The sequence below is a fragment of the Calliopsis andreniformis genome, chromosome 5, assembly GCF_051401765.1.
Source record: "Calliopsis andreniformis isolate RMS-2024a chromosome 5, iyCalAndr_principal, whole genome shotgun sequence".
Lineage (NCBI taxonomy): Eukaryota > Metazoa > Arthropoda > Insecta > Hymenoptera > Andrenidae > Calliopsis > Calliopsis andreniformis.
Genome location: NC_135066.1, coordinates 23,810,399 through 23,837,721, shown reverse-complemented (window position 1 = coordinate 23,837,721; position 27,323 = coordinate 23,810,399). Strand labels below are relative to the sequence as shown.

Sequence of the window (27,323 nt, the reverse complement as noted above, 5' to 3'; positions counted from 1 at the left end):
GATAACCAATAGGAATATATTAATTATAAAATAATATTCTCATTGGTTTTTAGTAATTAAGTTCTTTGGAAAAATCAACAAGATGTATTTGTTTTGATTTGAAAAAGCTGTTATTTTGTATACTTGGATCCAGCTAATCAGTCTGATCAGACACATTTTTATACTTCTTACTTTACAAAATATAATCATTTAAGTATGAGTCGTAAATTGTCTAAATTATTTTTGCGAGCAGTGTGCTTTAGCACTTCACGGGCGTGAACATTTCCCATTCCCAAAAATCCCTAAATTGTATGCAACATCCTAAGCTAAGATTCCTCATTCTGCGGCAGATAGCGCTAGGGTAGGAAGTCCTCACTCTAACACACTGCCTGTATATCAATGTAAAAAAGTACATTGAGTGATACCTCTATTAAGTTAATATTCATATATCTCTGTTTTTCTTTCAGAATTTTGGAATTGTTTTGATGTTGTAACAGTGTGCATGAGATATGGAAACCAGAGGAAATAACTGAATTGTCATTGAAATCATAGTTAGAAGAATGTGGTACTTAGAAAAAAAAACGGGTAAAACTTCCACCTTGATTAAAGAAGTTAACCCATTATATCTATTATGCTAGTATTGGTTCGTTTATCATTTCAGGAAAACGTATATATTTAGCCCCCAAAAAGGAGTTAACATTCGGGAGAAAAAAAACTGACATCATTTTACAAAATGATGAATCTGTCAGTCGGCTCCATGCATCTATTTGCATTGAACCTAGAAATACAATAGAAGTGTGTTCAGTGAAGTAAAATTTATTATATTATTACACAGGGTATTCCTAAGTAGCAGGTCAAACTTTAGTAATGTGTTCTATTCGTCATACTGCTAAAAAAATGTGTATTTGCAAGTATTTTACTCCTGAAACATAGTATTCAAAAGATTCTTAAAACAATTGTCCTCTAAAGGATCACAGTATACATATAAGAATTTCTTAATTAGCTTCTACAATAGATATACGAAGATGTACATTTGTTACCTGATTAACAATAGATATGTTGCTTACAATATCCTTAAGTTTATAATTAGAGCAACTTGAAGCCCAATAAATGGATAGGTTATTATCCTGCTCCTGTAGGTTTTATGTTCAAAATATTTTGTGTTAAGAAGACTGCATGTTTAGGCATTATAGTTGATTTGAACTTGGTTGATTCAATTTTAAGTTGAAATTTTGAAATGCTATAATATAGACATTTGATATCCAATTCAGGAAGTCTATAGTACAGATATAATGTTACAGTTTTCTATTAACAATATGTTGAAAATTCAGAGTAGAGTTGCAGATCAATCCAATTCTGTTTCCCCCACAGTATCTCAAATGCAAAGCACTTGTAATCATCCATTTATCCATATGACTAACAATAAGTTTAACCTGTTACTCTAAGAATATCTCTGTATATTTGAGTTTTATATTTACTATAAGTTTTTACATTTTCCTAGACAAACGAGACCATCTCAATATGTAAACTGAAAGATATGGGTTCAAAATATGGTACCTACATTCTCCTGGGCGAAGAAGAAAAAATAGAAATAAAAGAGCAAGAATATCATTTAAAACATCAAGATCAAATACGATTTGGCCTTCAGAACCATATATTCACAGTAATATATGTACCAGTAGTGACAATGGTGTCCACTATGACTGATAATGATAAGAACACCCTTCAAAACATCATGAACGAAATTGATGGGATAATTTCAGACAAGTGGACGAATAACTGTACTCACTTAACAGTATCAAAAGCCACGCTTACTGAAAAAGTTACTTGGGCCATGGCTTTTGCTATACCAATAGTAACTTTGGATTATTGGAAGCAAGTTAAATGTGCTATTAACAATGGGGATCAGCTGCCAAAATATGAAGATTTTGTTCCTTTCATTAGTGAAACCCTGATTAATAAAGAGAAAGTATCTCTGTGTCCCAATAAAAATCGAAAAACATTGTTTCAAAATCTAATATTTATACACTTCAGTATACGTCAGTATAAAATGTACGGAAAAATGATTAGTTTGGCGGGTGGTAAATCACTTTTATATTCAAAAAAGCCTCTGAGTAACAAAGAATTGTGTGCACCGAATGTTATTGTATTACAATATCCTAACAGCGACGTAACACAGTCGACTCAAAATATTATACCTGAATACGATTCAATATATAATATGTTGCAAACAAATAAACGTAAAATGATACCCGAGTCGGATATACCTCTAGCAATCTTACATTGCTCGGTGGAAAAGTATTGTAATCCACACTTCAAGTTTGGAGAATTCTTAAAGAGGACACAGTCCAAGCTTGAGTTTTCTGAAGTCTTAGCTATTGATACGCAAGATGTAAGAGCTTTACCAAAAGTAATCTCTAATGTGCCAGTGAAGCCAAGTTTCAGTATGAAGAATTCAAAACACATTGAAATTCCTGAGTCATGTGATATTTCTAGTAATAGTGGTGTATTAATTGAGGATAAAGCTCAAATAGAGGAGTCCAGTATCTTGCAAAAGAATGAGGAAACAAAAGATACCCTTAATACTAAAGTTAAAATTATACCAGAATCTTATACAAGTATTCAAGAAACTGTACAAAATACAAAGGAAGGATGTTTCATAAAGATAGCCACGAAGTATATTCCTGAAACAAATGATTCATTTACATCTAATGAAACACAAGAAACCATGCGACAGTCTCCCAAAAAAATTTCAAATTCAAGGCAACAAAGTATTGGCACTCTAAGTATTGAAATATTAAAGGAGTCAATGATAGTTAATAAAGGTACACCAACTAATGATAGTAGAATAGTAGACCTAAGTGCAGTAACAGAAGCACTAAATATAGAAAGATCTAGAACACTTACACCTAAGACAGATTATAATTCATTAAAAGATACATCACCTGTAATAACAGAGGACAGCCAAAAGCCAGAAAAAAGAAAGAAAGATTCTTGTGAAATTAATAGTAATGAAGAATGTGTAGCATCCGGTAGGAAAAAAGTTCGTTTAGAAGATGTAACAAAGGCGAATACTGGAAAAAACATTCCCTCAACACTATCCAATGTGAGATCATTATTTCAAATGTCTATAGATATTCGACGCTGTTCGACGATGGTACTCCTCATTCGCCTGTTATCCTTTCCAAGCGGTTCTTAAATTCACTGAGTAATTTTAGTATATACTTCGTACGCAGCATCTGGGTATTCTTCACAATAGAACCTCTAGAGTCACATGATTCCTACTGAAACAAAACTTAGGGAATTTCATGGGACTCGTAAGCCCTCGTTTGGACAGCGCTAGAACTATACTTACATGCAAATTCTGTGTCAAAATATAAATTGAAGATAAGAGATATTTGTTTCACATTTTTAGGAAATACAAGAAAACCAGACCAGTTGTAATTTATTGAGAAATGATACGTCTTCTCTTCAAGGAGGTCCGAATTATAAAAAATTTAGGAAGGTATGGTACATGTAGTAATATCAAAGTACTAAGATTATTACTATATTTTAACAAATTTTAATTCAATATTTCTGCTGTTTTAGATTTACAATAATGTTCCTGATTACAGGGTAACATTGAACGATATGTACATATGGAAAAAATATAATATGCAAATTTCCTAAAGTCCTATTTCGATAAAATAAAGAAATATTTTGTTACGAATATATCTTTCCTGCTAATACAATAAGAAGTTCCTTAAATTGTTTTAAATTAATTTTGTGATCTAATCGTTTCATCAAGTATAAATAATTACTATAGAATAATTATTTTAAAAAGTTATTTTAAAAAAGTGAATTTAATGATTTTTTTTCAATAAGATTATCAAGTAAAATAGTTATAATTTAGGTTTTGAAAGATTAAATTATTTTACATAATTTTGATTACTTTTTCTTTTGTATTTTGTATATACTGGTAATTAAATAGGATATTACTATTGATTCTTAAGGGAGTCGTTAGACAGCAACGGCAAATTGCTTCCAAACTGAAAGTACATAATTTAAATCATAACTTAAAAATAAAATGCACGGAACAACGGAACATACTAGAATCTTCATTTTTTGCATTATTTTTTCTTTGTCTAATGAGGAATCATCACTGCCTTGTTTAATCATTCCCTTGAGGATCTATAATCACTATAATTTTCATTTGTATTAAACAATTGGCAGCCGTCCTTAAATTAGAGCTATTATTTATTATTTTATGTAGAATTATAAAATTTTATACTATATTGACAAAACCTTGTGATCATGGTTTGATAAATACATTTCTTTCTACTTTACACGTAAACCGTTTTTACTCTGACGCCCCAGCATTCCCACAGCGCAGAATTTGGCGAACCTGACTTGGCAAGTGAATTGGTGAGCCTGCCTGGTTGCGTGATGCAGCATACTTGGCTTGACTCGTGACAGTATGTATGAATCCGAATCTACAATGTTGGAATGTTTTTGCTGATTAAAAAATAAGTTTCTGTAGGCTCTGCAAGACTAGGCGAGCCATGCGAGATTCGAAACTCGACATGCCAGGCTCGTAGATTCGAATTGGTATAATAAGCTTCTGCGAATCAGTAAGACTTGCCGAGGCAGACTCGTTGTTGCCCGAACCAACCGGTTCGTTAAGGAAAAACCACTCCCCCTGTGTGCCTTAGACATAGGCTCTGCGCTTCTACTCTTATCCAGTTACACCCTATATCTAGGAAACACCCTTTTCCACTAAGAAAAGAGGCCCCAACGATAATTCAGGACTCCCCTGATCGTCCCACGATACCATTTCCTAGAAATCCCAGCCTTTCCCAATATTCCTGAACCCAAAGATAAATCATTCCCTTCTTTTTAATCTCTTAAACAAAATCTCAATATCAGTTCTCGGGAAACCTGTTTTCCCCGAACTACAAAGGTCCCAAAAGGTTTCACCCTTCCTATCGCGCACCCTTAAATACCGGCTCTTAACGAGGAGCAGGGCAGTCTTGAGCAGTCTGGAACTTGGCACGAAAGTACCAAGAGCGTATCTCTGTAAAGTATTGTAAGAACCAACGCAATAAAATACTGAAAACGACATCCAGCCCAGTTCTTTGGAGCACCTCGACGACATCGTCAAGTGATATAACGATGGTCGTAGGCTCGCTGATGAATCCACTCGCCGACAATGATGCCAAAATCGTGGGACGTGGGACTGGGGGACAAAGGGCTTACCCCCACTATGACCTATTGTCGTCTCCCACTTGGCTCCTATCTGTATATGCTGTTTGCTCGATGTGTTCTGCCCAGAATTCACATTATGGAAGTCCGAGCGCGTGGCTCGCGAATCGGGAGACAGTCATTGAATCTTGGTGCAGCAATTTTCTTTTTTTTCCCTTTTTTTTCAATTATTTGCGTTATAAAAAACCGTGGCAACTAGGCTTGTGTCTTCTGTCTTTCTATTATTGCGCGGCCCACTCGAAGATCTAGAGTTTGCAGGAACTTGGAACGTGGGTCGATGCACGTGGAGCGCTAAAGCGCTCTACTCGCGAACGAGTACCGACTCTGTGAGCGCACTCAAAACTTCTAAACTCAAACGAATAACTCAGTAACTCAAAACTATAACTTTAACTGCTAAAAATAAATAATTTGAACTATTCGAAGAAAAATAATGTTTTATTTATGAATAGGTCTGAACTCTTTGAGGTGTGTCTAAGGAATGAAAAATCAATGTCTCTTTCATTTCCTTGTACATGCTTTCGTTCCTTACAAAAATGTTTTTGTTTTCTATGAGCCAGTTACAAAATTGTTTAGTTTTATAAGATTAATTCTAATTCGTCGTTCACAATTACTGATTTTATAATAATGAGTTTTTACATCTCTGCAATGATTTTTGGTAATTTAAAGAGAGAGGCAAAGCCAAGTATCAACTGTTTAAACATTCGTTTCTAAGAAAATATTGATTAATTGAGAATCCTGAAGCCCGGATTCACATTTCTGTTATCTAATGTCAATTTCAGCTTTGCTCTTCTTTCTAGTTCGGACGGATCAGATATGGAATTTCCAGTTGTTAAAACGCCAATTGGGGGAAACTTCTAAACGTTAAACATTTGGTCAACGGATGTCTCGCACAGACAGACAAACTCGTCGATGAGGGAAAAATACGGCAATTGTATTCTCATTCTTTAGTTACTTTAATATTAGTCTTGCGACCGGCATGCATTTTATTACGGTACACACACAATCATCATCCGATGTTTGTTTCTCTCTTCTCCAATTTTCGTAAACCTTTTCGACCTATGGGGGAGACTTCCTTTGTGTATTAAAAATTTGACGCATCTTTTACATGCACGTAAATGCATTTAGGTACATATGAAATCAAGTTCTCCTTTATAAACCACTTAGAAATTAAATTCAATACAATGGCAAATCATTATTAGATTTGCGTTCAATCGTTCGAGCGTTTATCTAGTAATAATACAAGAATAAATGTACGGTCACTACATGTGCAGCGTGATAACAAGCAAGGCTCGGTCGCAAGACGCAGAAATCGAAATAGTTAAAGTGATTCAAATTTAATTGATGTATTTAACCGTCGATGCGGCGACGAGTTAGTCTCAGTCAGACATTCGTTGACCAAATGTTTAAGGGCAAAAAAGTTTCCCCAACTCGCTTTTTAACAACGGGCAATTCCATATTTCATCAGTCCGAATGCATTGAAAAGACTTCAACGATAAGCGCGACGCAACCCCTGCGGTCTTCAGTCTCGGGTACGGATGGCTCCTTCGACCTTGCAGGGCAATACCTGTGATCATAAAGGGTTACATCTGCGAGACACTCGTTATGGTCTCCTACACTAATTCGATATGCCTTTGGTTTCTCCCATGAATTTGTTTGCGACTTTTTGGACCTAAAGAAGAGACTACCTCCACTAAAAAAAGTAACCGAGGAAGACCCAACCTCGTTGGTGTCAACTAACAAATCAAATTCGCGTATTTCGACCAAGCTACCAGATATCAGAAATTTTAAGAGGTGATTTTACGCATATGTAAAAATAGGACTGTGATGGTTAACGAAGGTAAGAAAAAGAGAGAGTGTAAAAGGAAGGAAAGCATTTCTTAGTGGACATCCTAGTAAGGTTACTTAGCAGACTCTGCCTTAGACTTGGGAATGGTTAGGTCAGGCCAGAAGTTGTAGGTATTTATAGGAAAGGATAGCTAAAGGACTATTTTTGGAAAAGTGGTAGAGGTAGAAGAGAATCTCTCTAGTGGCGAAGTATTTGATTGACAGATTGGCATTTAAGGCTTCGTTTCAATGTTATTAAGCCTAACATTTTCACGAAATATGTCTAATTTAGGACTTATTCTACTGACTTTGCTGTGTCTGACGTGGTTAATACCAAAGACATACCTACAATAAAATAACGTCCTAAATCATACATATTTCATGCGATTTTTAGTCGTTTTCTCAAAAATTAATAACTCTGAAATGAAGCCTTGAATACATTTTCGTTATTTTTTATTTTCGTTGTAATTGAACGCGTAGAATCACTCCTTAACATTTCTGACACTTATTGTCGGACACTTTGTATTGTGTCATGTACCCATGTTTCTTGGTATTTTAACGCTGCCTCAATTTATGATGGAGTACAAAGCATATTACAACCGTCTTCTAGTGATCGTTTCACGCATACCGTATGAAAAATGCGAGAAATCTACTTTCTGAATATTTATTTTCTGATTTTTAATAATAGAGTGTGCGAAAGTAATTATTCATCGTTCCAGTTTATTTATATTTTACCCCAGTGTCAATGCGGCACGGAGGGACAAATTAAGTGACTAAAATGAGGAGACGGATGAGGCTTAAGGATAAAATATTATTCGATTTGAAAATGAATTTCAGTGTCTACTGCAAATGGTACACGTAGCAGATGGAACGTATTAATAGACTGAAGAGTTAATTTTGTAAATTAATAACAATACAGTAACAATATTAATATTAATTAATGACAATACAGCAAATACAATAAGAAGAGGTTATAGCGGTAACATTAATCAAAAGCAGAATGTACACCGTCATCGGTGTATCACTTTCCACAAATTTTCAAGTATGTAGTGACACTTACCGTTAAGCGGTACATTGTATTTCACGTCAATCGTCAATTTATCGATCAATCAATAATTCTTCACAACGTGACGCTTCAATCAAAGGTATCTGTCCCGATAAGAAAATTTTTCTCAATCATCGCACTTATCTTGACTTTACAATAGACGATGCTCCGTTTACACGGTTTGGTACCATGTAAATAAAACGTGATTGTTATTGGTCACTGATATGAGGACAGTATATAAACCCGGAAGAGCAAGAAGTTGGTTTAATCGAACGTGACCACGATGCGCATCTTCATTTTGATTGTTACCATTCTCGTTGCGGCAGCCTTCGCCGCCGACGAAGAGATTCTGCCACCTTTAGAGGGGTACGTTACATGTTTTTTCTTTTCAGTATGTTTTGTGATACAATTGAAACACATGGTGCATTTCTAATAATAGGTATTATTTTTCTATAGAGTTTCACTGTTTGATTAACCCTGAGTAGTAGGTTTAACTGTACTTTTCAATCAGGAATTAGATTTTATTAAAATATAATGTTTTTAAGATCTAGATACAGGTGAAATCTATTAATTGCAAGTTTTTATTTAAAATTACTTTTGCATCTCCATATTTTTAATTATACATAGTTAAATTTCGTCTCGGGCGATCAAAAATGTATGACCTATTTTTGTATCTATCGATAATGTTTGACTAGTAGAAAATCAAAAGTATCAGTTTCAACTTTAGAAATTTATGGTATCAAAAGTTATGCGTCTTTAAAAATGCAGTCTATTTTAATGTCATGTTGGTTTTGTTCAGTGTCCGTGGGACTCTATTGGTAAGAAAATTCATGTTTTTACAGTCATTTTGACGGGATAAATTAAGATATAAATGATATTCATAATTTTCTTTATTATTGAAAGACATAATCGTATAATTGTATACATTAAGGATGACATTAAATGAATATTATTTTGTCGGTAAAACATCGCTATAAAAATTCACATTAATAAAAAGGACTGTAGGATAATGCCAAAACCATCTTTCTGAATAAAAAATTCGCACAATCCATCGGCGACATCTTCGTAGTGGAAGATGAATCAGTTTGATTCATAAACGATTTATAGGCGATTTTAATGTATCTGCATCTCTGTTCTCTACTATAATCATTTAGTAGTGACTTGTTACCGTATTCACTATATTCAGCAGTCAGTCTCATCCTTCTGAAACGGTGATATTTTTGAGTTGGTTAAAGATGTTATACAGTATGTCCTACGAAATACTGGACAGTCGATTATTTCGTAACCTATTAAAGATACGAAAAAAGTTTTTATATGAAATTGAATGGCAAGAGGGGGCTGATTTATTGGCCGTAACAATTTTTTTTTATCATTATTGTTTACAGAGATATGAAAGTTAAGTTTGGTTTTTTAAATGGGATTATATATATTTTTTTTTATCAATAGATAGTACGTTTCAAGACGAATTCAGCAAACATTAATGTATACACCTTTTTTCAAATAGTTTTTAAGATATTACGCGTAAAAGTTTACTGATTTTCGGTGGAAGAAAATCAGCGAGACCAGGAAGCACAGTAGGGAGTCTCGACTCTCGACACACTTAAGATGCTACGGGTTAACACGTTGCGTGCGGGGGTAAAAAAATGGTCGAAAAAGGTTTGTCCGATTGTATGCTAGCGCGCGGTAGCACCGCCGGGTCAATAATTCTCCGGGGAAACGGGCTCAACTCGATAGATCTACCCTGTCGCGCGTGGAACGTGTTAACCGTGCCTCTTGAAACTGATACGAAGAGACTGTGGTAGGAACGGCAGGCCTAAATCTTCCACCGAAAATCAGTAAACTTTTATTCGTAATATCTTAAAAACTATTTGAAAAAAGGTGTATACATTAATGTTTGCTGAATTCGTCTTGAATCGTACTATCTATTAATCAAACAAAAAATATATAATCCCATTTAAAAAACCAAACTTAACTTTCATATCTCTGTAAACAATAATGATAAAAAAAAATTGTTACGGCCAATAAATCAGCCCCCTCTTGCCATTCAATTTCATATAAAAATTTTTTTGGTATCTTTAATAGGTTACGAAATAATCGACTGTCCAGTATTTCGTGGGACATACTGTATAGTGTCCATGTTATATAACATGTAGTATAGAAAGATCTTAATAAAATTCAAAACTTAAATTCAGTATGTTGCAGAAATCAACATTTCCAACAATTTGTTTCTGTACATGTAATCGACGGTCAAAGATACTTGCATTTGTAAAGATACTTAGAAGAGAACATCGTGAAGTAAATCTCCGATTTTTATGAAACTAGGCAGAATTATATAGTAGCCGAAAATATTCAATATGTATTTTTTTGTACTGACTGTAATTCATCTTAGAGGGGTGAAAATCACCCCCAAAGCTGGGGTGGAGAATATATTTGGTTTAATATCGCGAAAATTATTGCGTGTAGCGAAATGGTGTAAACGAGGAGACTTCATATTTTTGGACGATGAATCCATCTATATAAACAGTTTTTGAGAATATCAATTTTTTTTAAATATATTCAGAAGTATATTTTCGTTGTTTTCGTTGAATAAATGTTGATTCACTTTTTCGTAAATTTGTGTGTGAATACTATGAACTAAACCACAAAATACAGATAAAATAGAATATTGTATTTTTAAATAATAAATAAAATAATAGCAATCTTTGTCAGACTACATTTTGTGCAAAATTAAGCCCTGAAACGAGTGGTTTTATAGAAAAACGTATATCTTTATAATGCTTTCATTGTTATATTATGATACATATTGTTTATTGTTCATTAAACGTATTAGTAATAGCACTGCTAGTGAATACTCGCAAGGCTTCATACTCGTTGCATACAATACGAGAGGTACAGTGTCGGTGTTTTTCGCATATATGAAAATGTAGCAAGTGAAGATAATTTATAAATCATTTCTCATTAATAAATATTATTTACCATATTCAAACGATTAGAGTTTCGCCAGTAAATATTGTTGACTCATAACGTGCAGGTCCTCAGACTTGAATCACAAACAACTTTTTATATCTTTTTCAATTTTTATGTTAAATAATTCTAATTTTCATATATCTGTGTATAGATTAGAATAGTTTTGTAATAGTAAGAATCATATTGAAAAAATGTTTCGAGTTGTGCTGAATTTTAAAGACAGAATCATCTTGTGTCGTTACACGGATGGAAGAATATTTTCCAATTTCGTCTTCAAAATTCAGGGTAGTTTGAAACATTTTTCAGTCAACGAAAATAACAAAAATATGCTATTTTTTAATATATTTTTTTAAAAATTGATATTTTCAAGAACTGAGTCGCCTTGTTTACACCATTTAGCTACACGTAATAGTTTCCGAGATATTAAGTGAAATATGTTTTTCGCCTCAATCTTTGGGGATAGTTTTCACCCCTTTAACATATATTAGAGCCAGTACAAAGAAATACGCGTCGAATATTTTTGGCTACTCTATAATTCTGCCAAGTTTCATAAAAATCGGAGATTTACACTTTGCGATGTTTCTTTGTTAGTAGCAAAAAACTTTGTTAGCTGAATGTAAAAATAGTTTTTTAGACAGAGTTCCAGGGACATCGAACAAAGCCAATATAGCGTTAAAATAGCATAGCTTTTGATATCATGAATTCCTAAAGTTAAAACTGATGTTTTTGAATTTTACTCATTCAATGCTATCGGTAGGTATAAAAATAGACTATAAATTTTTAATCGCTCAAGACGAAGTTCAGTCCAAAAATACTTTACTTTTTATGAAGGTGCAACTAAAGAATCTAAAATGTGTCTTCATTTTCAGTCCGACTTAAATTTTTTTGATTTTACATTTAAATTCTTTATACGAGGTGTTTAATAATAGGTGTCAGAAATTTTAAGGAACAATTCTATGTGTTAAAATGAGATGGAAATGAAGATAGGCAAAATTGCGTTTCAGGCTTCGCTTTCCAATAATTAATTTCTTGAGCAAACTCCTAAGATACGCGTTAAATGTATCTAACGCGGGACTTTTCTACTGACTTCTCGGAGGCTGACCTTGCTCATGAACGTCGACAGTACAATAAGTCCCAAAACAAATATTTCATACGAAAAACAGATGTTTTTTCAATAATCAATCATTCTAAGACGAAGACGCAAACGCAATTTTATTATTCTTGGTTTTTGTTCTCTGTTGATACGTAAAATCACTTCCCTAAAATTTCGAACACCCCGTATAAAACCTTTGATTTCCTGATACGTATATTTGATTTTCTAAATCGAAAATCTTTGATTTTCTAATATTACAAGCAGAAATTTAGTATTCATTACTAAGAAAATAAATTTATTTTATGTCAAATATACATGTGTACTTTAAAGTAAATTTTCAATATCGATTAGTGTCTAAAATTGAATATAAAGTGGATTAGGTCTGAAATCCAAAGGAAATCAAAACTATCTTCAAAATTTACAGGATGCAAAGCCTGTCTATTTCGTACAACACACCTGAACAATATTCCGTGTTGAAAAATTACATGGACGTTTTTGGCTTTGATTTCTTAAAAGCAACCTCCGATAATGTGGATGTTTTGGTAACAGCAGATAATGTGGAAAATTTTAAAACAGTCTTAGAGCAAAATGGTATGAATTACACAGTAGTGATTGAAAACGTTAAGAATGCAGTCACTGAGGAATACATCACACAGCAAGTTGAACGAAGGGTTCAGGCCAAGCTTCGAGGTGTCTTCGCAAGTGGACAATTATCATTCACTTATTACCCTACTTATAAAGAGGTAAGCATTAGGATAAATACAACAAAGACCTCATAACGATCAAATATTGCTTTATTCCTAATCAAGAAAGATTTCAGAATTCAAAAAATCAGTTTCGGTTCTCTATAGGTGCTTGATTACCTCGATTACGTAGTGAAGACTTACGGCGATGTAGCCTCATTGATTAACATAGGAAACTCCTTTGAAGGGCGACAAATGAAAGTCCTGAAGCTGTCGACCGGCGGTGCGAATAAGAAAGCCATTTTCATCGATGGTGGAATTCACGCTAGAGAATGGATTTCACCAGTGACAACCCTTTACATAGTGGATCAAATTTTGACGCGAAATAGAAATCTTGTAAAGGATGTCGATTGGTACATTTTGCCTGTTCTGAATCCCGATGGCTACGAATTCACGCATTCTAAATCCTCGGTAACTGAATTTATTTTACAGTATGTACGTTTGTAATATCAACGTCTAGCACATGCGAGACGAATGTCATTTTACAGATTTAATTTGTTGTTTCCCTCTTAATATTTAATTATACTTCAAGTTGTTATTTAACTTTCTGATTCTAGTCATATGCAGTAGGGTACTCGAAAAATTGGTAATTTATGATATTTTTTATAGTTTCTTTAATGAAATACATTTTATCCAATAGGGTGTTTCGATAGTGTCAGACTTTATAAGTGTATATTCTATATAAGCATTGAAAAGATCAAAATAAAAAATGTAGTAAATAGTGGTGACTCCTCATTGAAAAGTTTTGCAATTAAGGGGTCGAATACATAACACGTTATAATTTCGCGTGGTTACTGTATTCAAGCTGAAATAATTAACGTCGCAAATTAATGTAGCTACAGCAACTGATTTAAAGCGAAAGAAACTTGAGATAAAAGAAACAGTAAGTTGTCTTATTCTTCTTTGACTAATTTAAGTTTGAAAACTTTTATTCCATGTAGCCTTTTCAATCTCTGAAACACTTCTCGTTACGTTAACCAGTCTGTTTCCTTTTATACCGTTTTCGTTGCAATCGTATTATTCATTTTTCCAACTGAGTGTTTAATTATACTTTTCAGAATCGATTATGGAGAAAAACGAGGTCGAACAACGGTGGCTCGTCTTGTCGCGGCGTGGACGGGAACAGAAATTACGACATGGAGTGGATGTGTAAGTTTTCCGTTTTTTTATTTCCTATCTGCAGTAAGTAATATTTCTATATGCATACACAGCTGAAGATGGCTATTTGATGAGTCGGAAAGATTATAGCATCGCTGATTAGAGTCGACAAATTAATCTGTCTCAGATCAATCGATTGAAAGCTGTCCAAGCAATTGCGCATTTATCCATTTTTATCATATGAATCAAATACAGACAAGTCTATATTGAAGACACAAATTAATATTTCATGATTACAAAACGTATCAATCAAAAGAGTTGTTGATAATTTATCGACGATATCGACGATGTTCTCGGTGATTAATTAGAGAAAAATGAGGATTAAATGAAATAAATCAAGAAATTACAAAAGCAAATTCTGCTTTCGGAAAATTACTTTACGAAGCACTTCAGCTTTTAAATACCTCAACTCTTTAAATATAACTTTATCTTTCGTATGAGTAGCTTGTGTCGTGATTACGATAATGACTACGATTATATTATCTATTTAATCTACGATTATGAACTCGTAATAATTAAGGTACTAATCTATTTTTTATTGTTTGTTGTCACACTAACGAGTAACACTAAATTCATGAAAATGTCAAGTAAAAATGCTATCTAAAGTTAATCTAACCTTGAAGAAGAAACGAAAGAAACAAAGGCGGAAGAAACGAAAGTAGAAGAGTGAGGAAAAGGGGATAAAAAAGTCATTCAGAATTAATTATTTTCGTTGTACAAAAGTAAATTGTAATAAATTAATGATAATAAATTAGACTGTCTCACTGGACAGAGTACGAAAGAAACAATGTTCGCTTGCTCCAGTCATTGTGAAAATTATTATTGCTCAACCACTTTTTTTAAACCTTTAAACTTTTGTCAGATCGACAAAACTACCGTAAATGTAATGGATAATTACCTGCTGTTATAATTTGATTAATATTATAATTTCTTATTAATTTGTTATCATTTATTATTATCAATTTTTTCCAATTAATATCTATCATTAATTTATTATAATTTAATTTTATACAATAATTATCATTAATTGTGAACTGTTTTGTCATTCTCTTTTCCTTAGCTTTGTCTATTCGATTCTCCCGCGTTTCTTGATTTCTCTAGGACGACTAACTTTTGGTGACATTTTTAATTTACAGTTTTGTAAGCTTTATGACACATATTTTCGGTCTATGAAAAAACAACGTCTCAATTATGACATGAATTGAATAGTGTTCTTTCTAGGCGTATTTGATTATTGTAAAATACTCTGAGCAAAAGAAAGTGCTTTTGAAATTATATAAAGTTAATATTATTTTTAATAAATAAATGACATTGCATGATTATCTGCACAGTTATAGCCTCATCTACTGATTTGCTGAACGTAGGACAATGATTAGACTACGAATTTATAATTATGCAAATCCATATTTTTATAAATATCTACAACTAAAGAAATGGTATCTAAATTGAGATTTTGACACGTACTTTATGTTATGTTTCTCATAAGTCCAATTTACCAATGATAGACAGACTGTCTTAGGGTTTTTATCCGAATCTTTTAACATTTATAACTAAAGAAGGAACTTACAACTGCTACGAAAAACAAAGCCATTTTACCATAGATCATTTATTAAAGTTTTCTTCCTCGTGTTATTGAACAGCCTACACGTTATAGCGCATATTATATGTAGAGAGTGTTCGACGTCAGATGTCAGAAATTTTAAGAGGTGATTCTACACTATAAAATAAAACTAAAATCAACAATAACGAAAATGCGTTTTATATTTCGTTCCAAGGCGATTAATTACAAGAAAAACATCTAAAATGTGCGTAAAATGTGTCTAACTTTAGACTTATACTACTGCCGACGTGCACTAGCCAAGTCAAACACAGCTATATCAGTAGAATGTCAGTCCCAAGTCAGGCACATTTCACACGAAATCTAGGCGTTTTCATAAGTAGTCAGATGATATATACAGGATGTCCCACACAAGGTGGCGGAGCCGATACAGGGAGATTCCTGAGGTGATTCTAAACAACCTTCTCCTTTGCAAAAATGTTCTCTGAAGTTTTGCTAACGAGTTATTAATGAAAAACATCGATCAATCACAGAGCGCCTATAGCGAACGGACCGTCGCGGTCGCCCAGTGACAGGGCACAAGCTACGCGTAGCGTTCACTACTCGCCGTGCTTGAGTCTTGTACAAGAAATTCAAGATCTCTATGTTATTGCTTAATTTCCCTTAAACTATTAAATGGAAAATTATGAAAAGAATCAGGAACACTTTAGTTGTCGCGACACATATTATTGAATTTTTTCAGATTTTTAAATTAATTATCTAAGTTGTGAAAAATAAAAAAACGAGGAAAAAGAATTTAAAAATGCCGATTTAGTAAAAAAAAATGCCATAGTAAAAAAAATAAAAAGCAATGTTTTCGTAGTTCCTACGGATTGTACGTTATTTTACTGTGTATCAAAACATTGAAAACTGTACAAGAATACTTATTTCATAATGAATGACCGAAAATTGGACGTATTCGTTGCTCTCATCGATAAAAAGTACGGAAACATTGATTTTCATTTTTTTAATTATGACGTGCTAAAGCAAAAAATGTTTAAATAAATTGTGATTAATAATATGACTCTAGTAATACGAGTAATTACTATCGATAAAACTCACCCATTCGGAGAGGAATTCACCTGCTGCTTGAACACTTGCTCCATTGGGTCACTATGCCGATCCCGATCATTGGTGGGTGATGCCCAGGAAGCACACGACGTCTTGAAGACGTCTATTTTATGTTCATTTTATGTCTGAACGTCTTACGACAGAATTTAGACGTCTTAAAAACATCCAAGAGCATACATCTTAAAGACTTGCAAAGTATACGTCTATAAAACGTCTTAAAGACACACTACATGGACGTCCTAAAGACTTCTGCTTTTGAACGTCTTAAAAATGTCTAATTTTTATCTGAAAAGTGTAGGTCTTTAGGACGTCCATGTAGTATGCCTTTAAGACGTTTTACAGACGTAAACTTTGCAAGTATTCAAGATGTACGCTCTTGGATGTTTTTAAGACATCTAAATTACATCGTAAGATGTTCAGGCATAAAACTAATTTAAAATAGACGTCTTCAAGACGTCGTGTGCTATCTGGGAGGCCACCTTGCATTTACAACACTTCGCGGTCACTAACACTGATCACTTCACCAAACGAGCATTTGACGTTTTAATGACCGGCAACCAATTATTTTAAAACGTTCTGCGTCATTTCGTAAACACAAATAAGATGTTACACAGTTCGGCGGCAAAATTACGATCGATACTGACGATTTTTACCGAAGTCACTTTCTCGTGCCCTCGCATCCCTCGAGCGCGACTTCTCGGGGTGTAGCTTCGTCGAAATACTCAAATTTGATTTGTTAGTTGACACCAACGAGGTTGGATCTTCCTCGGTTACTTTTTTTAGTGGAGGTGGTAGTCTCCTCTTCGGGTCGTAAAGTCACGAGCAAATTCATGGGGAAAAGCAAAGGCATATCGGATTAGAGTAGGAGACGGCAACGAGTGTCTCGCAGGTGTGGCCGTTTATGATCACAGGTATTGCCCTGCAAGATTGAAGAAGTCATCCGTACCCGAGAATGAAGGCCGCAAGGCTTGCATTGCGCTTAGCGTTGAAGTCCTTTCGATGCATTCGGACTGATGAAATATGGAATTGTCCGTTGTTGAAAAACGAGTTGGGGAAACTCTTTTGCCCTTATACATTTGTTCCACGTATGTCTGGCAGAGACTAACTCGTCATCGCATCGAGGGTTCAATACATTTTATCACGCTACACATGTAGTGACCGTACATTTATTCTTGTATTATTACTGGATAAACCCTCCAATTTATTATTTCTATTTGCCCTGCTGCCTTTCAAAATATTTTTATGAAACAAAATCGAAAAAATCGTCAGTATCGATCGTAATTTCGCCGCCGAGCTGTGTAACATTTTGTTTTTATTTATGTTTCCGTACTTTTTACCGATTACAGCAACTAATACGACCAATTTTCGGTCATTCATTATGAAATAAGTACTCTTGTACAGTTTTCAATGTTTTGATACACAGTAAAATAACGTACAATCCGTAGGAACTACGAAAACATTGCTTTTTATTTTTTTTACTATGGCATTACTTTACTAAATCGGCATTTTTAAATTCTTTTTCCTCGTTTTTTATTTTTCACAACTTAGATAATTAATTTAAAAAGCTGAAAAAATTCAATAATATGTGTCGCGATAGCTAAATTGTACCTGATTCTTTTCATAATTTTCCATCTATTAGTTTAAGAAACATTGAGCAATAACATAAAGATCTTAAGGTTCCTGTACAAGATTCGAGCACAGTAAGTAGTGAACGCAACGCGTAGCTTGTGCCCTGTCACCGGACGACGGTTCATTCGCTATAGGCGCTCTCTGGTCGATGTTTTTGGTTAATAACTCGTTAACGAAGAGCCGGAGGAAATTTTGGCTAAAGAAAAAGTTGCTTAGAATTACCTCAGGAATCACATCTTTCCGGGTTCTACACTTATTCTGGGACACCGAGACGTAAATACTTTCGTTTTATTTTGACCTTGAGAATCGTATCTTAAAATTTCTCCCACGTGTAGCCGAATACTCTGTACACCTCATGGCAGCTGCCAGTACGTATCAAAGAACAAACATGGACGAATTAGCCATCATCCCAAAGGAACTCATCGGGATTCAGAAGAAATTGCTAGATTCACTGATTATAAGGTAGTTTATTCTAGGCTGGATTTTAAGAGAATGAACACAATGCACATTTACAATCCATACTTCGAACCGAGCCCGATCGAAGACACACGGTACATGATGGGAATGCGATTGAAACTTCTTGTCTAGGGTAGGTCTAGGGCAGGTTGTTAGCGACGTGCCTCTCTCTTGCGTTGAAGGAGAGTGCTCTGTGTCACGGTGCACTCGACTGATACACTCAAACTTTTCTTTAGAGAGCAATTGTGCGGCGTTTTCATGAAAGTTATGATTGAGCGTGATAAAAACTTGCTCGTTACGCCGCACACGGTTGTTACTCCTTCAGGCCTCTTCATTCGGGCTTCAGCACGTTGACTTATGAGAGCTCACAGTTATTTCCTGGCGACACTGATGTCGACGCAAATCTCACTACCCGCACTAACAATTTCACCTTTCATTTCTCTTGGAAGGAGCAGATACATTTTTTCGAGATTTCGAGTCAGAGATTCTGAGTAGAAATAAAGGAACACTGGAAAGGCTTTTTTGATATGTGAGATGTTAGTTCAAAAGAACCTTGCTTGTTCAGCTAACTGTGGTGGACTATAATTATTGGGAATAGTAGAAATGCAAGGAATGAGTATTTTTTGTTTAATTCTGTTATTTAGAGTTGAATGAAGATTTTAGTAATGTCTTATGTTATTTGTAAATTCAGTAGAACTATTATTATGAAATTACTTATCGTACTGAACAAACAACCTCATTATTTTCTACATGAACAGCATTAACTTCAGTTAACGAGATACCTCATTTGCGTATAAAATAAACTGTTCTTTGGATGAAAATAAAATATATATTTTATAAACCAATGATGCTAACGCATTAGCCAAAACCTTCGCAAACAACTCAAGCAACTCCAATTACAAGTGGACCAGACCTATTATAAACTACGATTGTATTGCGTATAGCTCAGCAAAGTATCAAACCTTAAAAATTCTTGACCCGATTCCCTGTACTCGACTGTATTCGACCAATTTAAGACTCTGAAATTTATTTCCAGCATAAATGACTCACGAAAGTTACAAGTTCGTTAATACAATTCTTTCAATCTTTTTCTCTTCTTTCCAACCTACGATCTTGCAAATAATGTATATGTATACTTATATGCGAGTCTAGATTGTTTTATGTTTAAGTTTTAATTTTTTATGCAATTCGCTGAATATTACTGTTATTATTATTATATATATGTATATTGTGAGTAGATCCAGTAAAGATTAATAATTTGATGAGACGGAAATATATTTAATAAACATAAAGATAGATATACAGGGTAAATATGTAAATATCGACTTGTACTTCTCACTCTTTCTCTACTCTCGCGGTACACACTCTCTCTCTCTAAACAAGCGTCTATCCTCTCTTATATCGTGTCACACATCTGAAACAATGCCCGAATCATGTTTTCTCATTATTTCCTTTTCACACCTCAAGATAGCTCTCACTCTCATTACCAATCTCGCATTACTTATCTTTCTAAATAGTTATTCTAGGGACAAATAGATTTATATCTATTCTTACCCTATCACACAATCATACAAATATACGCGTTCATATACAGGGTGTAACAAAAATGTTGTAGTTCCTTAAAAGGGATGATTCAGGGGGTGATTTGAAACAACTTTTTCCTTAGCGAAAATGTTAGATGAGGCTTCGTTAACGAGTTATTAACGAAAAACACCGGCCAATGAGAGCACGAGTTTGCCACCGGAGTGACGCGGTAGCGTTGAGTACGCGCTAGGCGCTACGGTTGTACTCCGAACAAGAAAATCGGCATGCGTCGAAGGAAATAGCATTAGTATGAAAATATTCGCAATACGTATAAACGAAAAAGTAATGCAACAAAAAAATGAACGGAGAATTGGAGAATTAACATTGAAGATAGATTAGATTATATAGATAGATAACATTGAAAGTAGTCTGCGTTAGATTTAAAAAATAATAATCACTAATGAATTAAATGCAATTCATCTGTAGTTTGTAAATCTGTGTCACTGCGTCACTGTATCGATCCTGGTCATCGACCATCGAAATGGTTTATGGTAGGGTAGAATTTTTCCAAAGAAGCTCCTTGTAGCCCCACGTAGTTTAAGCACTTCAGACCTTCCTTGTTCGGACACTCCGAGATCACGTCTCCTTCGAAGCCAAAGCACTAAAGCCATAAATTACCTAAACGCGTGCCCCTGATTTCTGCTGAGGTGGTTAGACTGGTCCTAGCAGCAACAACTCGACACATGGTCCTAAAAATTTGTTTCTTATTCTTCGCGGACGGAAAAGACTTTCTCTTCTTCGCGAACCCTTTTGGATCGATGCACGATGTGTCTGTTTTCTATCTCGAAGCATTGGATACGTAGGCAGTAAAAGAGTGGAGTGAGCGCTTTTGTATAACTGCTTGATGGTGCTCGTTGTGCACTTCTGCAAAGCACATGTTTTCTTGGCAGATACTGATTTTTTTCTCTCTCAATCTTGTTGTCGTAGTGGAAGTTAACTCATAATAGAACGATGGGAAACTATGTGAGGGTAGAAGGAGCTTCTTTGAAAAAATTCTACCCTAGCATAAACCATTTCGACGGTCAATGACCAGGATTGGTACAGTGACCCAGTGACATAGGTTTTCAAACTACAGGTGAAGTTTGTTCTCCTCTCCCTTTATTTTTTTGTTGTATTGCTTTTTCGTTTATACGTTATGCGAATAAGTGAGTATTCCTTTTCCTCTCACATTAAGTAATTATTATTCTTGATTCTCCTTAAACAAAAAAACTGTGTTCGTGTTTTTACGTTGCACGTAGTTTTCCTCGATTGTAAGTAATTAATGACTTCAAGTTATAAACAAAAAACGGACTCGGTATTATTTATTATGTCGCTTTCAGTTTTCATACTAATTGTAGTTCCTTCGATGTATGACGACTTTCTTCGGAGTACAACCGTAGCATCTAGCGTGCGTACTCAACGCTACCGCGGTCGCTCGGGCGGCAAACTCGTGCTCTCATTGGCCGGTGTTTTTCGTTAATAATTCGTTAATGAAGCCTCATCTTACATTTTCGCTAAGGAAAAAGTTGTTTCAAATTACCCCCTGAATCACCCCTTTCAAGGAACTGCAACATTTTTGTTACACCCTGTATAGCTCATCGCTCACACCATAATCTTACATACATATATAAAATCAATTCCATATATGTCACTTAATTAATTGTATTTGTACTATTTCTATGTCTTCAGTTGTAGAGTAGTCAAATTTGTCAAAGAAATCAATGAACAACAAATTTGCATATCGTATTTAAGCTGATCGTTGCATTTTATTACAGATAAATATTTAACAATTTTTCAAACTTAATAAATTGAAAAAATAATATTGAAATTGTAATAGAAATCTCTTAGCCATAAATATCGAAAAATTAATCTCCATTAATTTTCTACGTTAAGATTACTTCTACAATAAATCTACAAGTACGAAATAAATTCAAAAGGATCTTTAAGATTAGAGCGTCACTTTTTTTGGGATCACTCGCAAAAATATGCTTTATTAGTAAGTTATAATTTAATTAAGGAATAGAAGTCCATTGCGAGTGCCACTAATTAGTTTTGCTCATCTGTGATATTCTTCATTCTGTCCGAATGAATTCGCAAAATTCGATGAACAAAATGCACCGCCGGAGTTGCCGTTTGTAAGTTGAGATCCCTAATTCGTCCTGCCATTTGAAAGTTGGCTGTCATGGATAATTCGTGTGAGCACTTTCTCATATTAGAGTCTACCTACGGCGAAATTCTGTGTATACCAACTCTAGAAATTTTTACTGTGCTAGATATTTTTACACTGCTACGCGTTTCAAACATCAACCTCGCCCTGTTTGATACTACATATTTTTATTTCTTTCATATTAAGATGCATTACTTTCACTTGATAACTTGTTTTATCCCTGTTACTCTTGTAGAGAAACTCTTTTTTCTTTGGAGTTGTCTATTACTATACAAAATTAATTCGAAAAATAAAAATATCATGAATTTCGTAAATTCTAAATATAAAATGTTTAGGTTTTTGTAAGGTGGTAGATAATGTACAGAAGTATCTTCCAAAAATAGGCTAATATAATGCTATTTGAATTTAGGCTGCTTTAATCATAATTTATTTCGATAGGTAATTAATGGAACTTTCGATTTTGATTGTCCTTTTTCCTTTACAAATAGATGGACACGTATTTTTTACTCTTGTTGGTATGTTAATAAAAATATAACAACTGCCCACAGCTACTGGTGCATCTTCGAATCCCTGCAGCGACACATATGCTGGTCCGAAACCATTCTCAGAACCAGAAATGCAGCACATGCGAAACTTCATTTTAGCACGCAAGGGCCAAATCAAGGCTTACCTCTCATTCCACTCTTACGGCCAGGTAGGTATCGCGAAACTTGTACATATATCGACAGTTTCAAACAAGTTCTGCGTAGTCTAATTTAATCCTTTAATTGTCTCAAGTATGGCCAAGCATAGCGAGCTTCCCTTTTTCGTTTGCAAATCACGTAGCTCCGTGGCGTAAGCTTTTATTGGGTAAAGTCGAAAAATTAGTTAAGCACACGCGGATCCAGAGAATTGCAAATTCTGCTCTGCTAGAATATTCGATCTCTTGAATCGGTTTGCACGTTTTGTCCGCTAGAATTTGTTTAGGCAGTGTAGTTTTAAAATTTTCCATGGCTAATGAAAAATTTGAAATGTGATATTTTCAGTATATTTTATATCCCTGGGGATTCACATCTAAGTTACCTTCAAACGAAAATGAGCTGGTATGTAAAATTAACTTGTATTGATATTTACTGGTATTGTATTGTTATCTAATTGTTTGTTTCATTGATTGTAGCGAAATCTTGCTAGCCGTTGCGCGAATGCTATTGCTACTTATCGTAAAACTAGGTACACTTATGGTTCTTCTGCTACTCACCTTTGTAAGTAATTTATTTCTCTTTTAATTTTTTTGATAATTATAATATAAAATACTGCAACTTTCATATTTATTTTCATTGTAATATCAAAGTTGTAAAACCGTCTTTTTTCTCAAAATATTTAAGTTATGTACAATGTTGCCAAGTTACTACTTATTTGAGTATTTATATTTTTTATTTTAGTATTATATTAATTGTTATATTTACAAAGAGAATTGTTTAGACCAGCGGTTGATCAACAGATCTTTTTGGCTTTGTTGAATTTTTGCACGTAGTGTGTTGACTAGGGTTTAGTTCGAAGGACCAGAGATACCGATGAATTCTAAGTTGTATCTAATCTTTATTTTGATAAATGTTACTTTATACAGAAATGAGTTTAGAAGGAGGAGAAAATATTTAAAAATAGGAACCCTCGTTATTCCTTCGAGTGAGGCCTCTCTGGGGTAGGTTATGCCCAAAAACTCCCACCACAGACATGGGAGGGAAGCCTTTGTCGACAGCCCGTGAGGGTAGTGGCTAGGTTCCGTGTGGTGACATCACCTCGGAAAAGCCTAAGAGGCGACGGACCCCGAGGGTAGCGCGCTAACGAAAGACGCTCGGGTTTGAGGTTTACGATACATTAATTGCTATTGAGCACAGACTCGGGACCCCAAAGTGCACGTGTTCGTCAAAATCGTAAAACGATTAAGCGACTTCTAGGGTCCTTAATCCTCAATGCAATTTAACAAATAATTACCAATAAACTAATAGTGTATTTCCTCAAAAGTAGCAGGCCCAATTCGTCCGTATCGTAAACGTAGTTTACCAGATGTCACACAATTATAATCGTCTTAACAAGAATATTAGGGAATATTAGCAAAATAAATATTAGAAGAAAATATAATTGCAATATTATAAGTAACTGGTTTGTCTTTCTTTCTGTTGTAAAATTATTAGATCCTGCTGCTGGAGGTAGCGATGATTGGGCCATGGCTAAAGCTGGTATTAATTTGTCATACACATACGAACTACCCGGCGGAAATTCTGGATTCCTCTTACCACCTTCCGAGATCAAAGCTGTTGGCACCGAGACCTTTGAGGCTATCAAAGAAACTCACCGCTATGTCATTTCAAAAAACAGCTCACATTAATTGACATTATAAAATGCCTAACTCTATTTTATAATGATTAATAAAATTATCTCCTTTTAACTACTGCATATACTTCGCAGAGATATCAGAACCATTTTTATCCTTCTACATGGCATAATTTTAATATACATCTTCAGAAACTTTTAACGAGTATAGGATAGAAATTGGTTTCCTCAATATAATTGAATTTTAAAAATATTTATTATTGAATAGACCTGTGTAGATTCTCCTTCTATATTTATGAGTTTCTAATTATATCTCTGATAAGAAAACTTTGAATATTGGACTAATACTAATTTTGCATATTTTGTTTTATACGTGTTCAGCTACCGGTAGGAGAAATTTTGAGGAGCGTTTATAGACGCTAAAATAAGACGAATATCAAGATTAACGAAATTGTGGTTGTGCCCTTATTTATTAGATATAAACGTTTCAAAATTTGGCAACATTTGCATGATATCAGACAAACTGTTTTATATCATTGTCACTACGGGGCGTGTGCTAGATGACAGACGGCAGGAAGAGAGTGATGGTCACGACTGACGCAATGGATGACTTATCTAATAGAGTTCTGCGGCAAAATTCAACAAGATTTGTCTCAAATAGATGGTTCCTAAACATTGCTTATGAAATTTTAGAGCAGAAAGGGTAAATGTGTACACCTCATATTAACTTTCTGTTCAATCCATATACGTTAGGAAAAAACTATAAGAAATTTACACAAAATTAGTACATTTGCATTTTCTAAACTTTTGTAATTGTAATTTTTTTTCTAAACAAGTGTGAACTAATCATCTAACTGGGACAAGTATCGTCGAATTTTGTCGCAGAACTTTATCAGGTAAGTCATCCATTGCGTATGGATTTCACGCTGATTTTAAGCGGATTTTACCAAATTCTTGATTGTTTTCTTATTTTGGCCTCTAGAATCGTCCGTTAAAATTTTTCTCATCTGTAGCTGAAACCTGATACTTATATATTAGGTTTGAATTATATCTGAGTTACGCGAGGACTATAAATGTTTAGTACAAAGGTCGACAAACCTTTTTCATAAATGGTCACATATAAAACATTTTGAGGTTTCATGGACTAAGAGCTAGGACTGAGTATATAAATAAGTACGTCAAAAATAAAAAAATGTTTACACAATTCTTTCTTCCAATTTCTTTCAATTGCTTAGTTATTAAAGGCTAATTCACTCATCAAGTTCTTTAAACTTGATGATATTTTCTATATTCTCTTTTTAGAGGATGTCTTTCAGTAGTAGCTTAATTTTGAAAAAATTTTAATAATTATAGTATTTCGGACAGTGGAGTAATATATGGAACTATTATAATATAAATAAAACTATTTGTAAGACTTATTTGTTTACTAATGCGATGAATGGAATTGCTTCTTTTTTGATACTATTTTAAAATGATTAAAGTATTCAGACTAGCTGAGTATAACTCTGAATAATTTAACACATGGTTTGTATAGAAATACTAAAGCATTCCCAAATTATCAATTTAAAAGCAAAAGAATCTATAGAAAAATAATTAGGTGTTATGCGCGCCGACCTGGCTGATTATTCAGGCTTGAGTCTAAATCATTAGATACTACTTTATATGGTCCGAGCGGTTGGCTTTAGAAATGATACAAAATCAGCCAGGTCGTAATATTGTTTTTAGTAAATCCCACGTTATCTATGGTAAAGTGAAATTAGGGTTCGTCGATACTTTAATCCTATATAGATCATTTCATTGAGACCCTTAAATTACTAGAATTAGGAATATTGTAAAAATAAAGAAACTTAAATATCTGTTACTACGTATATTCAATAAAAAGAAAAATAATCTTAATAATTTTAGAGATTAATCAATTATTGTTTGAATAAAGAAAAGGTAATTCATCGTAGTTTGTCAATAGTTTTTAGTTTGTAACTATAAACGAATTAAACAATTTGTTAAACAAATCGAACAATTTATGAACAAACCTCTAGTAAGGAAACTCCTACAGTCCATTAGATTACTGAAAATTATTATTGTCAAAAGTCATAGAAATTCAGAAAATGAAGAATATGACAATATAGGATTCACCCAATCAAATCAAACCCTTGCTCTAATAATTTACTCTTTCGTAAATCCCAAATGGTCGCTCAATTTTTAAATTGAGTAATCCTGCTTTCGAGGAGAAAACACACTGATTATGCACAGATTTCGAATACACTTTGTACTGTATAAATTATCAGTAGTGATTACAAAGTATTAATATATGAATGTATATAAAAATAAAGAGGAAATTGAATAAAGCAAATAACTAAGATTATTAATTGAAATATGTATGTTGAAAAAAGAAATGAATATCATGAAGTAAAGTTCTTGTTCATAATTTGAACACTCTTGATTTAAACTACTTCGCGGATCCGACGACACGCACCTCG

At 33.9% G+C, this 27,323-nt stretch overlaps 2 protein-coding genes across 7 annotated transcripts; both read left to right on the top strand.

Moving 5' to 3' along the window:
- Positions 1-415: 415 nt before the first annotated feature.
- Nbs (nibrin) lies at positions 416-3,690 on the top strand. 6 transcript variants are annotated; one of them, XM_076378712.1, is made up of 6 exons: positions 416-564; positions 641-783; positions 1,481-2,804; positions 2,937-3,085; positions 3,395-3,484; positions 3,568-3,690. In XM_076378712.1, exons 1-6 carry the CDS (start codon positions 540-542, stop codon positions 3,646-3,648), a joined length of 1,812 nt encoding a protein of 603 aa, XP_076234827.1. In that variant the 5' UTR covers positions 416-539; the 3' UTR covers positions 3,649-3,690. The 6 variants fall into 6 exon arrangements, with proteins under 6 accessions (XP_076234827.1, XP_076234824.1, XP_076234823.1 ...); XM_076378709.1 differs by having other exon boundaries at positions 641-774; positions 1,481-3,085; XM_076378708.1 differs by having other exon boundaries at positions 1,481-3,085.
- A 4,682-nt stretch (positions 3,691-8,372) lies between these two features.
- Positions 8,373-24,901, top strand: LOC143179678 (carboxypeptidase B). The gene is made up of 8 exons (XM_076378993.1): positions 8,373-8,455; positions 12,574-12,892; positions 13,001-13,303; positions 13,951-14,041; positions 23,082-23,227; positions 23,559-23,615; positions 23,690-23,774; positions 24,708-24,901. The coding sequence occupies exons 1-8, from the start codon at positions 8,373-8,375 to the stop codon at positions 24,899-24,901; spliced, it is 1,278 nt and encodes a 425-aa protein (XP_076235108.1).
- The last annotated feature ends 2,422 nt before the right edge of the window (positions 24,902-27,323 follow it).

Excerpts from the sequence above, each read along its gene's own strand:
- Nbs (XM_076378708.1), top strand. The coding sequence starts at position 540 with ATGTGGTACTTAGAAAAAAAAACGG. Across the intron at positions 3,086-3,394 it reads TTCCCTCAACACTATCCAAT|GAAATACAAGAAAACCAGAC; the intron begins GTGAGATCATTA and ends TCACATTTTTAG. Across the intron at positions 3,485-3,567 it reads ATTATAAAAAATTTAGGAAG|ATTTACAATAATGTTCCTGA; the intron begins GTATGGTACATG and ends CTGCTGTTTTAG.
- LOC143179678 (XM_076378993.1), top strand. The coding sequence starts at position 8,373 with ATGCGCATCTTCATTTTGATTGTTACCATTCTCGTTGCGGCAGCCTTC. Across the intron at positions 12,893-13,000 it reads ATTACCCTACTTATAAAGAG|GTGCTTGATTACCTCGATTA; the intron begins GTAAGCATTAGG and ends GGTTCTCTATAG. Across the intron at positions 23,616-23,689 it reads CTTCAAACGAAAATGAGCTG|CGAAATCTTGCTAGCCGTTG; the intron begins GTATGTAAAATT and ends CATTGATTGTAG.